The sequence below is a fragment of the Eschscholzia californica genome, unplaced genomic scaffold (genome assembly GCF_041429995.1).
Source record: "Eschscholzia californica isolate CP2 unplaced genomic scaffold, dmEscCali1.0.p SCAF_3, whole genome shotgun sequence".
Classification (NCBI taxonomy): Eukaryota; Viridiplantae; Streptophyta; class Magnoliopsida; order Ranunculales; family Papaveraceae; genus Eschscholzia; species Eschscholzia californica.
In genome coordinates this window covers 41765279-41777120 of record NW_028238420.1, presented here as the reverse complement: position 1 = coordinate 41777120, position 11842 = coordinate 41765279, and the positions used below count along the sequence as shown (strand labels likewise).

General features: G+C 35.4%; 1 protein-coding gene across 4 annotated transcripts; it reads left to right on the top strand.

The window, feature by feature from the left end:
- The first annotated feature begins 807 nt into the window (after positions 1–807).
- Positions 808–11776, top strand: LOC147550441 (P-loop containing nucleoside triphosphate hydrolases superfamily protein). Of its 4 annotated transcripts, none has more exons than XM_086665037.1 (17): positions 808–962; positions 2445–2617; positions 2754–2837; positions 3102–3175; positions 3287–3320; positions 4157–4215; positions 4785–4899; positions 5009–5046; positions 6513–6610; positions 6813–6868; positions 7777–7996; positions 8119–8243; positions 9011–9070; positions 9349–9414; positions 10325–10399; positions 10984–11068; positions 11471–11776. In XM_086665037.1, exons 1-16 carry the CDS (start codon positions 818–820, stop codon positions 11044–11046), a joined length of 1485 nt encoding a protein of 494 aa, XP_086521163.1. In that variant the 5' UTR covers positions 808–817; the 3' UTR covers positions 11047–11068; positions 11471–11776. The 4 variants fall into 4 exon arrangements, with proteins under 4 accessions (XP_086521163.1, XP_086521164.1, XP_086521165.1 ...); XM_086665038.1 differs by lacking the exon at positions 808–962 and adding an exon at positions 992–2359; XM_086665039.1 differs by lacking the exon at positions 808–962 and adding an exon at positions 1029–1394.
- The last annotated feature ends 66 nt before the right edge of the window (positions 11777–11842 follow it).

Sequence of the window (11842 nt, the reverse complement as noted above, 5' to 3'; positions counted from 1 at the left end):
CTAGAATTTAGTATTTAGAGTTTCTATAATTATGAGTCCTAGCAATCAAGGAAAGTATCCTTAAGTAGTTATCTTCTTTTATCTTCTTTCTTATTTGAGTCTATCTAGGAAATTACAATCTCTATAAAAGAGAAGTCTAATCTGTCTAATTAATCATCGAATTGAATATCAAATAAAAATCCTCCTTGATTGCATCTTTTCTCTTTTATTGTTTCAGTTATTCTTGTTTATCTTAGTTTATTATCAATGAGTTCTTCTATTATTACGCTTCCGCAACAATCCACATCATATTATTTTTGCATAAAGCCGACACATTCACGTGTAAAGATTATGGTTAACAGAGAAATTTGGGGAACAGAAGGGGAAAGTGGGCGCCAAAGAGATTTTACGAGCAATGTTTGTACATTTAAAATTAATAAAAATCTAATTTTACATGTTGTGCCTCTACCAATGTGGGTCTCGTGTAAACTCGTGTGTGGCCCTAACACTGTCCGTTCAACTCCGCCTCCCATTTGCGATCAATTGGAATATTTAGCCCCTTTTATTTTATATATTTCCAGATTTCATTTAGGCCTCGAAATTGTCGTTTACTTCTAGTTTTACCCATATGTCAAGAGTTCAAATGAGGGGAAAATTGACATTTGGACTTATTTGATGGCCTAACTTGACGTCTTGGCCTCCTCATACGGGCTAAGTTTACAAGTTGGTCACATTGGGAGGCAAAACTGAATTAGCACGTAGAAAAAGGTGCCAAAACTGAATTAGCCAATTAAAAATCACGTGTCCAACTCAACCCGAACCGAGCCGAATCCCCTTTATGGACCGGACCCATTTCTCTATCCCTTCCCTCGCCAACAGAAGAAGGAAAAACCGCGAAGCTCAGATTAGACTCATCATCTTGTTCTTCCCCATCAATCAATCAATCAATCAATCTATGTCTACATCTCACGATGATTCTCTTGGTAAATTCTAAACCTAGGGTTTCATTCATTCTTTTATTTAAATTGTTTACTCGTACTTGTTGTTTTGATCTCCCTGCGGTTCTGAATTCATGTTTTTGATTCCATTTCTGAGCTTGAATTTCTTGTTTTAATGGTTGATTGTTCTTACTTGGTCTCTATATATGTTGAATTTGTGTCCTGATACTCCATATCAAACTACAGTTTTGTTCTATATTGATTAGGAGCTGTTGGGTTCACCACTTTTCCCTTTTTGGGTGATTTGATGTTCTTAGTCATTGAACTATAAATGAGTTATTGAATTTCATTATTGATGGAGTGATGAACTAGTAACTATTGTTTTGAACACTAAATATAAAGCTTATGTTTTTCTAAGATCAACTAATGGCTACCCATTTCTACTCTAAGCATGTTACAGACATTCATCGATCATTGGTAAATATATCGATGAACACCGTTGTGATACTGCTCCTCTGAGTTAGTTCCATATCATTTGTTTGTAGTTCTGTTTCGGCTTGTTAGTGAACTACTTTTGTTACTTTACAAAGTCTTTACGCATATAATCAGATCCTTACTGCCAAATTAAACCAGCGCTAATTTATCTTGTAGCAGATCGAGTTTGGTTCAATGTATCTTAGTTAATAAAATGATACCCTATTTTAGCAAATAAATGCTATGGCTTACATTTTGCTAATAGGGGTTTCTGACTGCATAAATTTTGTTATAGGGCAGTAGTAATATGAGTTTTGAGTCATAACAGATTTGACCGTTGAACTAGGAAGTATGGGTACGAGTTTTATGGTATTCGTATTAGATTGTAGTTGCGAATTGCTGATTTCATATTTGTTGGTTGGGTACTTCAGTTATATCCCACTCCACTGGTAATCTTAGTTGAACTGATTAACAAGAGTCAATTTATGGTGTGCAGAGTTGGTTCATGGCTGATGGTTTCTTAATCAGACATAACTTTATCTGAATTGATTAAGAAATCTTACTTTTCAATTTAACGTGCTGATTTATTATTCATGGATGACTAATTCTTATCAGTTATTCCAACAAAATGATAGCTAACGGATTGGATTATAGCATGATTATATGTTTCTTTTGACGCCCTACGTCTCCGCAGTTATTGATATTGTTTCTCTAAAGAAAAAAACCTCGTACCTGTTGGGCCTGAGTCTGGGTGTCTAAAGCGGGGACAATATCGATAATTGCTAAGGCATGGCGTCACATTTCTTTTGGTAACTGATAGATGTAAGGGGTTTCTGAATTAGATTTTGACTCAAAATAAGTTAGCGCAAGAGGAACATGCAAATGTTACTTTGTAAATTCCTGGCATTACAAAGTTGAAGAGGACAGTAGAATGTCTTAATCACCATAAACAGAGACTTGTTGGTTATGTATGAAGAAGTTCATGTGTTTGAAAATTACATTTTGAGGTGTCTCTGAACCTGTTTTGCGACTGACCTTTGGATCCTCATTTAGGGCTTTTACAAGATAAGAGACAAAGAGACATGAAGAAAGGGAAAGGGGTTGTAGTTATTTCTTCCGATCCTGGTAGTGGACGTGAAGATTCATCAGAAAAGAAAGTTGTTCCTCCACTGCCTGCTGGCAGATTAGCTGCCCGTAATGCTTCTTCCAAGTACGATTTTGTCAAGGTTACTTTCTTTCTCTCTTTTGTCGATCTCCACTAAATCATCGCTTTTACAATTCATATGATGCCCTAATTGTTTTCTATCTTTTACTAATCTGATTGTTACTTCTGCTTTCCCTTGTTTGTGATTGATTGGTCAGGTAAAAGTTTGGTTGGGAGATAATGCTGATCACTACTATGTGTTATCCAGATTTCTCCTCAGTAGAATGTTGACTGTTACTAAGGTATTACTTTGTACCGGTAGATATGGATCCTACATTGTTAATTTCTGTTACCCACTGTAAATGAAAGAAACCATCAGGCAAGCACTAAAGTTCATTGATTCCCTAGCTTTTCCTACTCTGCAATTAGTTATTAACTTTCATGTCAGTTTTTCTCCTATAAGGTTTGATTTGCTTGCACTTAATAGATATACGAGCAAAGTGTCAAGACAAAATTTTAGCTGCCAATTTTGACTGACTTTTATTATATCTATCTACTTTCTTCAGATACCTAATCATGTAGCCATTAAAATTGCTTTGGAACTCAAGAAGTTGCTAATAGATAACAGCCTCCTGGATGTGTATGTTGTCTCCTCTCCCACTACAATCCTTTTTTATTGGCGATGCTCTCATTTCTTCTCCTCATCTTCTTCTAAACACAATCTGCATTGATTGTCTGATTGGTTTGGCAGTTCACAATCTGATTTGGAAGCTAATTTATTTAAGGTAATTGTACATATTTATTTGGAGTAGTTTATTTTATAATTACCTTACTTTACCATCCGGTTTGACTAAGAGTAAGAGTACCAAATTCTGACAATGATTGTGGTCTTGAGATGAAAAATATAAGAAAGTTTTGGAAGAATGTCAACAAATAGTAAAAGAAGCATACGAGGATCAGATTCTGATAACAATCGTGGTGTACAAATGAAAGTTTGAAAATATGTAATATTTTGTTCACTAATAAAATTAAAGTCATCATCTAAAGATACTATTCTGATAATCGGATTCAAGGAGCTAAATGAGGCAAAGTAATTTATTCCATTTGGTAAGACTGGACTATGTGCGGCGGAATATTTACAGTTTCATAGATATTGTTCACGTCAAAATATACAGTGATATCTGATTGATATAATCATAAACAACACTATGTGGATGATCTTCTTCGGACATTTCAGCCAAAATGTGTCGAACTTTAAGAATTTTAGTGTGTTACATTACTGCCTTCTCGTTTACTATTTTAACTATATTATGTATTTAGATATTCAAGAAAACTGTAATGGCTAAAATTGAATACCGCATTGCATGCTGCTGTAAATTAACCCGTGAGAAGATACAGTAAGATGTCTCCAAAGATGGGGGCAACAGTGAGGACTGAGGAGTATTATCTGAACTCCACGGTCTGAAAGTTTTCTGTTTCATTTATGAGATTTTGTTGCACAGATCTTCTTTCAAAAGTCAATAACTTGTTTCGTTTCTCCGTAATAACATGATTATTATGATCTTTAGGAAAATTACATTATGACTACAAACTTGACAAATATTTCTGCATCTTTTTGCAGCTTATGGAGCGACGGGGTTATGGGGAAGAATACATTAACCGTTACAACATGATGACCAGGTTATTGTCTATAAACTTTTGTTAATTGATCTTCCCTGCTTGTCCTCCAAGCGTGCGCGTTACATGTATATACAATTGATTTTTCTTAAGTATGCTATAAAGTGCTTGTTCTGATATTGATATGTTCTTGCACTATTCTATCTACAAGCATGGATCTGTACTGTTTGTCGGAAGGGTCTGCTCACATCTCTCTCTCTTGTTAGAAGTTTGAGTTACTTAGTGGAAAGTAGAATGGTTCCCAATTGCTGGGGGAAATCAGAATACGACAAACCTGTTAGGCTTTATGTTGTCTAATGTGGGAAGGTATACAATCTTACGGAATTGTGCTGCTTAATATCAGGGCATTGGTATTAAGAAGTCTTAATATTTAAGTTGCATACATATATGAAATTAACATAGTGGTTGTGTTACGGTACCACTATCTACATATTCTTGCATATGTTGAGTTAAAGTTGCTGCCAACTATTTTACTTTTTGGGACGTAAGTAACTTGTTTTACTTGGAGTTGTAATTCTTGGTGGAAATCTAATGTTCTTCTCTTATGATACTTTTATTACATTCTTTTTTAGATTTCACCACCAAAGAGTACCCCTAGTCATTCTTGTCTGTGGAACTGCCTGTGCTGGAAAGTCTACCATTGCTACTCAACTTGCACAAAGGCTAAACTTGCCAAATGTTTTACAGGTAAATGTGATTACAAATTAATCTTGAATTTCTGGGCATGCATGGTGCTATTTTTGTCTCGTATGAATTATATTGCTTCGTTTAATAAGTGTTTTGTATTTCTGTACAGACTGATATGGTCTATGAATTGCTGCGTACATCAACAGAGTATGTGAGCTAATTTGTTTGTATCCTATTTCAATTCTTTGTTTACTTGTAGAATAGCAAAGTTCCGCGCATCATTATATGTGCAACAAAACGATGTGTGAACACCCTTTTTAACAACAGGAGTAACACCATTCAAAGCCTAATATGGGGCCGCCAGCTACTCCCTTTGGTGCCTGACCATTTTTTTTTTAATGATTGGAATTAATGAAATAAAATTTGTACAACTGCCCAAGCAATTTGTCAATAGGCTTTTGCTGGCCAACCGACAAAAGATTAACGACCTATTGTTTCTATAATTGCCTCCCAAAAGACAGTGAAGTCAGGATAGGAGCAGTGCTTCGCCCATTTATCCTCCCTACTACTACAGAAACTAGTTTACATCTTCTATGATTTTCTAGCTGACCTTGCTGCCTTTAAAGATAGCATTGTCTCTTTGGCGCCTAACCAATTAAACTACTTTTATGGCCCAATTATGTCCTTACATCATAAAACCTCCTTAACATATTCCGCGTATGTGTTTACATCACCTAAGCTGCCAGAGCACACCCGATGTAGCCACTTGACAGGCACTTGAAAAGCAGCACACTTGCTTGCCTTGTGGGCCCAAGGATTCCCCTAGCATCATCTGTGCAATCCATAAATAACTGTGCACAAAAAATTTGCTACGGCTTTAGCTGCGCTTTGTAAGTGCAAGTGAGATTGAGATCCACATCTCTACTAGTGCTTTGTACTAACATTTGTCAAGCAACATGTAGTTCATACGAAACCCTCTGCGTGATATTCTTTACTCTAAAGCAATGTTTTAAAATATTTGCTTCAAGGTGTTTTGCTCTCGCAAGGCGAGGCGGCGCCTCGAGGCATATACCTCAATGCGTAAAAGGCGTAAACAATTTTTGTGAAAGTAACTTTTTTTTTTATCAATTATGTAAAAGTATAACATAATTTTTCTACTTTACTACCATAATTAAAGTCTTAAATGTTTAATAAACAGAAATACTATTTTTATGTCGCCCACCAACTAAAAAATAACAGGTGACTCTAGATGTCCATGTTTTATTCTCGAGTCCAAATACGTAAGTCTCGAGGGATCAGGTGACCGCCTCGCCTCAAGGCGAGACCTCAAGGCTTACGCCTTGAAAGTTTTCTAAAACATTGCCCTAAAGTAAGGTCGTTTGCCTTCCTGCTCGTGTTTAGCTTTTCAGGGTACACTAGTCCCTACTTCAGTTATTTCCAACAATTGGTTTTGCCGTTTTTGTATACACTACAACAGTTTGATTTCCATCTAGGTTTCTTAACCTCCCATCTTATGTGTTGAAATGAAATTATTCTTCTTGTAAGCACTCTATAATTGAGGTGTTACGGAAAAATGTCAAGCATTATTATTACTACATAGCCAAGGTAGATTTTAATATCTCAGTCCTCTTTTTTAAAACGTCGATTGTATTTAATCATATTTCCTAATGCAGCGCACCTTTGCAATCTACTCCAGTGTGGGCACGAGATTTCAGCTCGTCGGAGGAGCTAATTACTGAATTTTGTAGAGAATGCAGAATTGTCCGTAAAGGTAGTTTACAAGTAGTAATTAAAACAGATACATGGTAGCCATTGGCAACATGGTCTTTAAGATTCTCTTGAGCTTGTTGTGGAACTATTATTTTTTACTTTAGCTTTTACATATGAAAAAAATTTGAATCTGGATCCTCGAAAAATTTGTTAGTCTTGGCCTCATAGCTTGATTTGTCTGGTCATATTTTTTGAATTGCTAGGTTTGGCTGGTGACTTGAAAAAGGCTATGAAAGATGGAAAACCTATTATTATTGAGGTGTGTTTTGTCAACTTTGTGTTTGTTTTCTGGCTATTACTAGCTACTGCCTGATCAAACAATTTATTATTTTGAACACTGGTACGGTGCTACCAATCAACCCCTGTTTAGACATCTTTCTTGGAAAATATCTACGGATGGAAAAGTAATCAGCTAACAGCTATGAGTATAAACACTGTAGTGTTACAGTATACTGTTCTATAGGAATTTTCTTCTCCTAATTATTGGTCCAAGGTCAATTCCGAAAGTTGAAAAGTTTTATTCGCTAATAAAGTGCAAACAGGTTCAAGGATTTTGAACGTTAAATAATATTTCCTGTTGAAGGAAAAGAAAACAAGTACAATGTTATTGTTATTTTTACGTGAGTTTTGCTTTTGATGCATGGTATTCATAGCCTTATAGGACAGTTAGGATCAAATCATTTGTTAATTAACGTCACTGTATCATAATTTGTTATCAGTAGGCTGTGTTTTTGGGGCGTGATGGTTGGAAATAATTCTATTGATTAAGGAATGGAGTTTTGAGGGCCAATATCATGTTATCAGCGTTTTTGGAAGAACCAAAACTACTATATGTGAGGATGTCATCCATTTATACCGTTTTTATACTTAACCCTCGAAACAATTAGTTCGTTTGCACCACCCAAAACTGCCACATTTCAGGGTTTCAGGGAAAGGTGTTTTCTTGAACCATCATTTTTCAATCGCAGCCTAAGTGCATATATTTGGCATTGGAACAAAATTTGGATCTTCTCCTCTCCAGTTGCTCTCTAGCATTAACTCGGTTAGGGTGTTTTTTTTTTTCTTTTTTTATTAGTGTAAGTGCATGTTAAATTTGATCCCTTGTATATTTCTAGAGTACAACATACACAATAACACGATGTACTGTTTCTCTTACAACTTTGTTAGGGAACACATTTGGATCCAAGTATTTATTTAATGGATGATGAAAATAGAGATGCAACCAGCATATCTGCAAAAGATGAAGATCAAAAACCTGGTCCTACACAGTCAGAGGATAATACAGCAATAGACAAAGAATCTAATTCAGGAGGTACTCACCAGGCTACTGAAGTCTTAAGCAATCTGGAGTCTGTTGACCCACCGACAAATTCTTCTGAGGATCAAGGTTTGACTCCTCTCTGGAGTTTTTTTTGCTTTGTTATTCCAAGAATTATTCTTCATTTCTTTTATGTTATATTGATGTACCAATACCAATAAATTTTTTCCTATCTCTGAGTGCCGGTGTAGGTCATGCTGATGATGCTCTTAAAGTGCCCGAGACAAACACAAATCCGCCTGTAGAGAAAGTGAAAGCTGCAGCTAAACCAGTTATCGTACCTATAGTTTTGAAGATGGCTGAGTTTGATCACAAGGTATAATTGTACTTTTCTGGACTTCCTTGCGTTTCTTCTTGGGTAAGGTAGTATTATTATATACTCAGAGCTCAGTGTTTCTTAACAATTTTTTTTTAATATTTTACGTCTCTTGAAGTCCTTGAGAAGTTGTGTTGTCAGGAGTGAAATAGCAAATAAAGCATTGAGAGTGCATTGACACCTAATTTGGTGACTATATCAGCATCGCTGTGTGAAATGTGCATTCTTATAGATGTTTATTGTTTAGTATTCCTGAGTTTCAGACCTAGTGTTTGCATGATGGTTAGTTTTTCTTTCCTTAGAAGTTGTGATTCACTTAATATACGTACAGACTAAGCAAATTGCTTGAACTGTGTATCTGAAGTACATAAGTATTATATATATAAGGAACCTGAGTTTTGACTTATGTGTCGTAACCTTTTCTTTTTCCCCGAATTACCTTTCTAGTAAACCACATACGTACTCATCAACTTCCGTTGACGGGTGACTACCATTTGCATGTAATTGTGCATGAGCCACCCTCCCCACTAGTTTTAATCTTTTCATAACTCTTATGTCCAATAAACTTTATGTACCAGAGTTTGTTGGAGAAATTTTCGTGATTCAGTTGCTAGTTTCAGTCATTCAGTTTTTATTTCGCCATTTCATATTTTGTCGAAGTTATATAAATTATGCTCTCAGAATAGTTGGATTTGGTTTAAGTCCAGCTAAACCCCCATGTTCTTTGTTAATTTTGTCTCACTTTGTAACCTGCTATTTGGATGTAGGCTTTGCTGGAGGAGTGGATCTCTTCTAGGACATTTGGCGATAAAAAATATCTAGCTCAGGTATCAAGAATGACTTATTAATCAGGAATCATTTGTGTATCCAGACGATTTTTCACCCAGTTTTTTTTTTGAAACTATCTTTAACTAAGTGAAGCTGTAAATAAGTAAGAAACAAGTGGTTATATGACTAGACACAATATCTTTCGTTAAAATCATGATATCTATGGAGATCTCCATGTGTTGTATGTTTTTAGGTGTGGGTGAAATAGTAATGTGATCTATTCGTTTACATAATAGCTATTTAGTTAGAGCTTTATCTTTTTTCATGGTGTATACAGGATAAGGATAAGCTAATAAGCAACTTGAAGACTATTCAAGATTATCTTTGCTCATTTGACTCACAGGTATGTTCATGTGAATTCAATAAGGTGCCTGCTAAAAAAGATGCATTCACTCTCTGTTTCCTATTTAAGTTCTATGTTTTTTGGTAATTGACATGAGCAAAAGAAAGTGAATTAAGACACCTTCACATGAAGCATCAGACAAGCTATGGTCTCTGGGTCTTTATCTCGACTTGTTTCTGAGATGACACAACTCGCAAGTAAAGGACTAGTAATCATCCTATACACATCTTTAGCTGTAATCAGAAGGATTTTATTGAAAACGTCTCACTCTTTGCTTTCTTGCTTTTAAGGGTAACTTGGTCTTGTTCTTCCGAAAATAAATCTCTGGCCTTTATTTTTGTGCAAAACCAAGCAAAGTAATAATACCCTTTCGTGTGTGCCCAGGCTCTTGAATAAATAATCCTGACTCTTGTCTGTCTTCTCTTTCTCTATTTCCTTGTTTTTCTCGAGATTTGTGATCTCTATAGAAGCCAATCTCGTGGGAGGGAAGCTTTTATTGGAATTAAGACTGGTTTTGCCAATATTTTACTGCTTGTACTTGATATTCATAACGAGCGTGCATCAACTGTGAGGTCGAAGCTACGCCATTTTGAACTACTTGAAATAATATAAAACCACGGCGTCTTACTTGCTTACTCATTCTTATAGTTAGCTATAAGATTCGGTTACATTGTAAGAAGATGATTAAACATATCTTAAATTGAGGTTATCGAGTATTCCTCTTCTGTATTGTGAATGCCACCACTTGTTGTCCTTTCGGTCGGGCTGGGCATTCTAGAACACCGATGTGTGGACTAGGAGGAATGTACAGTGTAAAAAATTCATGTCCAAACCGAATTAATGAATATCATCTCAAAATGACCCGCGATTTTGTTAATAATCGGACTTTTTTGTTTTCCTCTTCCAACAGGGTTTGACTGTCGCCGATGTTTCTGCAACAACATTCCCTCAAACACTGGATTGGCTACATGGGTATCTTCTTCAGGTAGTGTCCTCATTCTTACTTGTACTCTGAAGTACCTTACTCCTCTACTACTCACCTTCTATAAGTTGGCAAAATAACTCCTCTTATGTCCTTCAAACCTTCGAATAAAAGCAACTAATTGGTAATGGTGTGCTTGGATAAGAAAGTTATAAATGCAAGTGATTATCATGAATCCCGGGTTTGTTATCCATAAAGTGGATTCTTTGAATTTCCGTGGACTTTAATTACGACACAAGTAAGCTAAACCTAATGAATGCCTAACCCCCAAAACATCAACACATAGAACTGTATATCAAAATACACCATAAGGTTTACTAATCTACCCTGTTCATTTCCTGTACCTACAAATCTAAAGAAAGTAGATTCCTTCTCTTGCTTGGGAAAATGAGCTCTTCCTTAAATCCAATAAAATTTTCCGGTTCATACAATCGTGAGAAACTTTTTGCCTTACCGTGGATTTTCATTGTTTCTCAAAAACTTTTGTTTTATCTAATACCCGAATGCCTACCAAAGCATAGGTATTGGCAGAAGTTTTCGGTTTTACTAGAAAGTTATTTACGAAGGTCTTGTAATTATTGTTACAGTGTATCGAGCGAGGAATTTCTTCTGCATCCACTGAATCTGGGAAGAAAACTGGTGCAAATTAGATGAACTTGAGATACTCACCAGGTACTATTTTACCCTTTTTCACTTCTGTTTTAGATTGTGAAAACTGATGAAATAATAGGTGGAAGTCAACGTTATTCCTTTTAATTCTGTAGAAATTTAGGTCCCTTGGCGAAACTTCTCCAATCAACAACTTACAAAAAATTTTGTTATAAAAATTAGCTAAGGTGTTGTTGGAAATATGTTAACTTCTATCATACATGATCCAAAATGAACGATCTAGTATCCGTGAGTTAAAGTGATTTATTTATTTTTCGATTGAAATATGTCATAGTTGAGATTTCTTCATTTGCTTCTTATCTAAACAAGTAGAAACTTGATTATGTCTGATCTGTTCTTTAAAATTTTCTAATCTTTGATTGGTTTTAGTTGAATCTAACACCTACATTTGTTTGAATGAATCAGGATTCGGTCTGATCATTATGGGCTCTTTACTTGAAATATGACAAAATTAAAAAGGGGTATCCACTATCCAGTCTAAAGATTATCAAAGGATTTCTTTGGAGTCATTGATGTTAAACTCAATAGGGGAATCCTGTTGACATGTTATAACAAAATCCATAGGATTTTAATACTATAATATCTGTAATAATAAAAAAATCAGTGGATTTTCGCAGATCCCTTTAAAAGTGTTAGAAACATGTCCTATAGACAGACACTGATTGTATTGCCAGTAAGTGTTATTTTATGCATATATTTGTATTAATTAAACCACGAGTCCACGACACTGTTTTATATGTGATATATTAGACTTATCGTCTTGTTTACGCTTGTAAT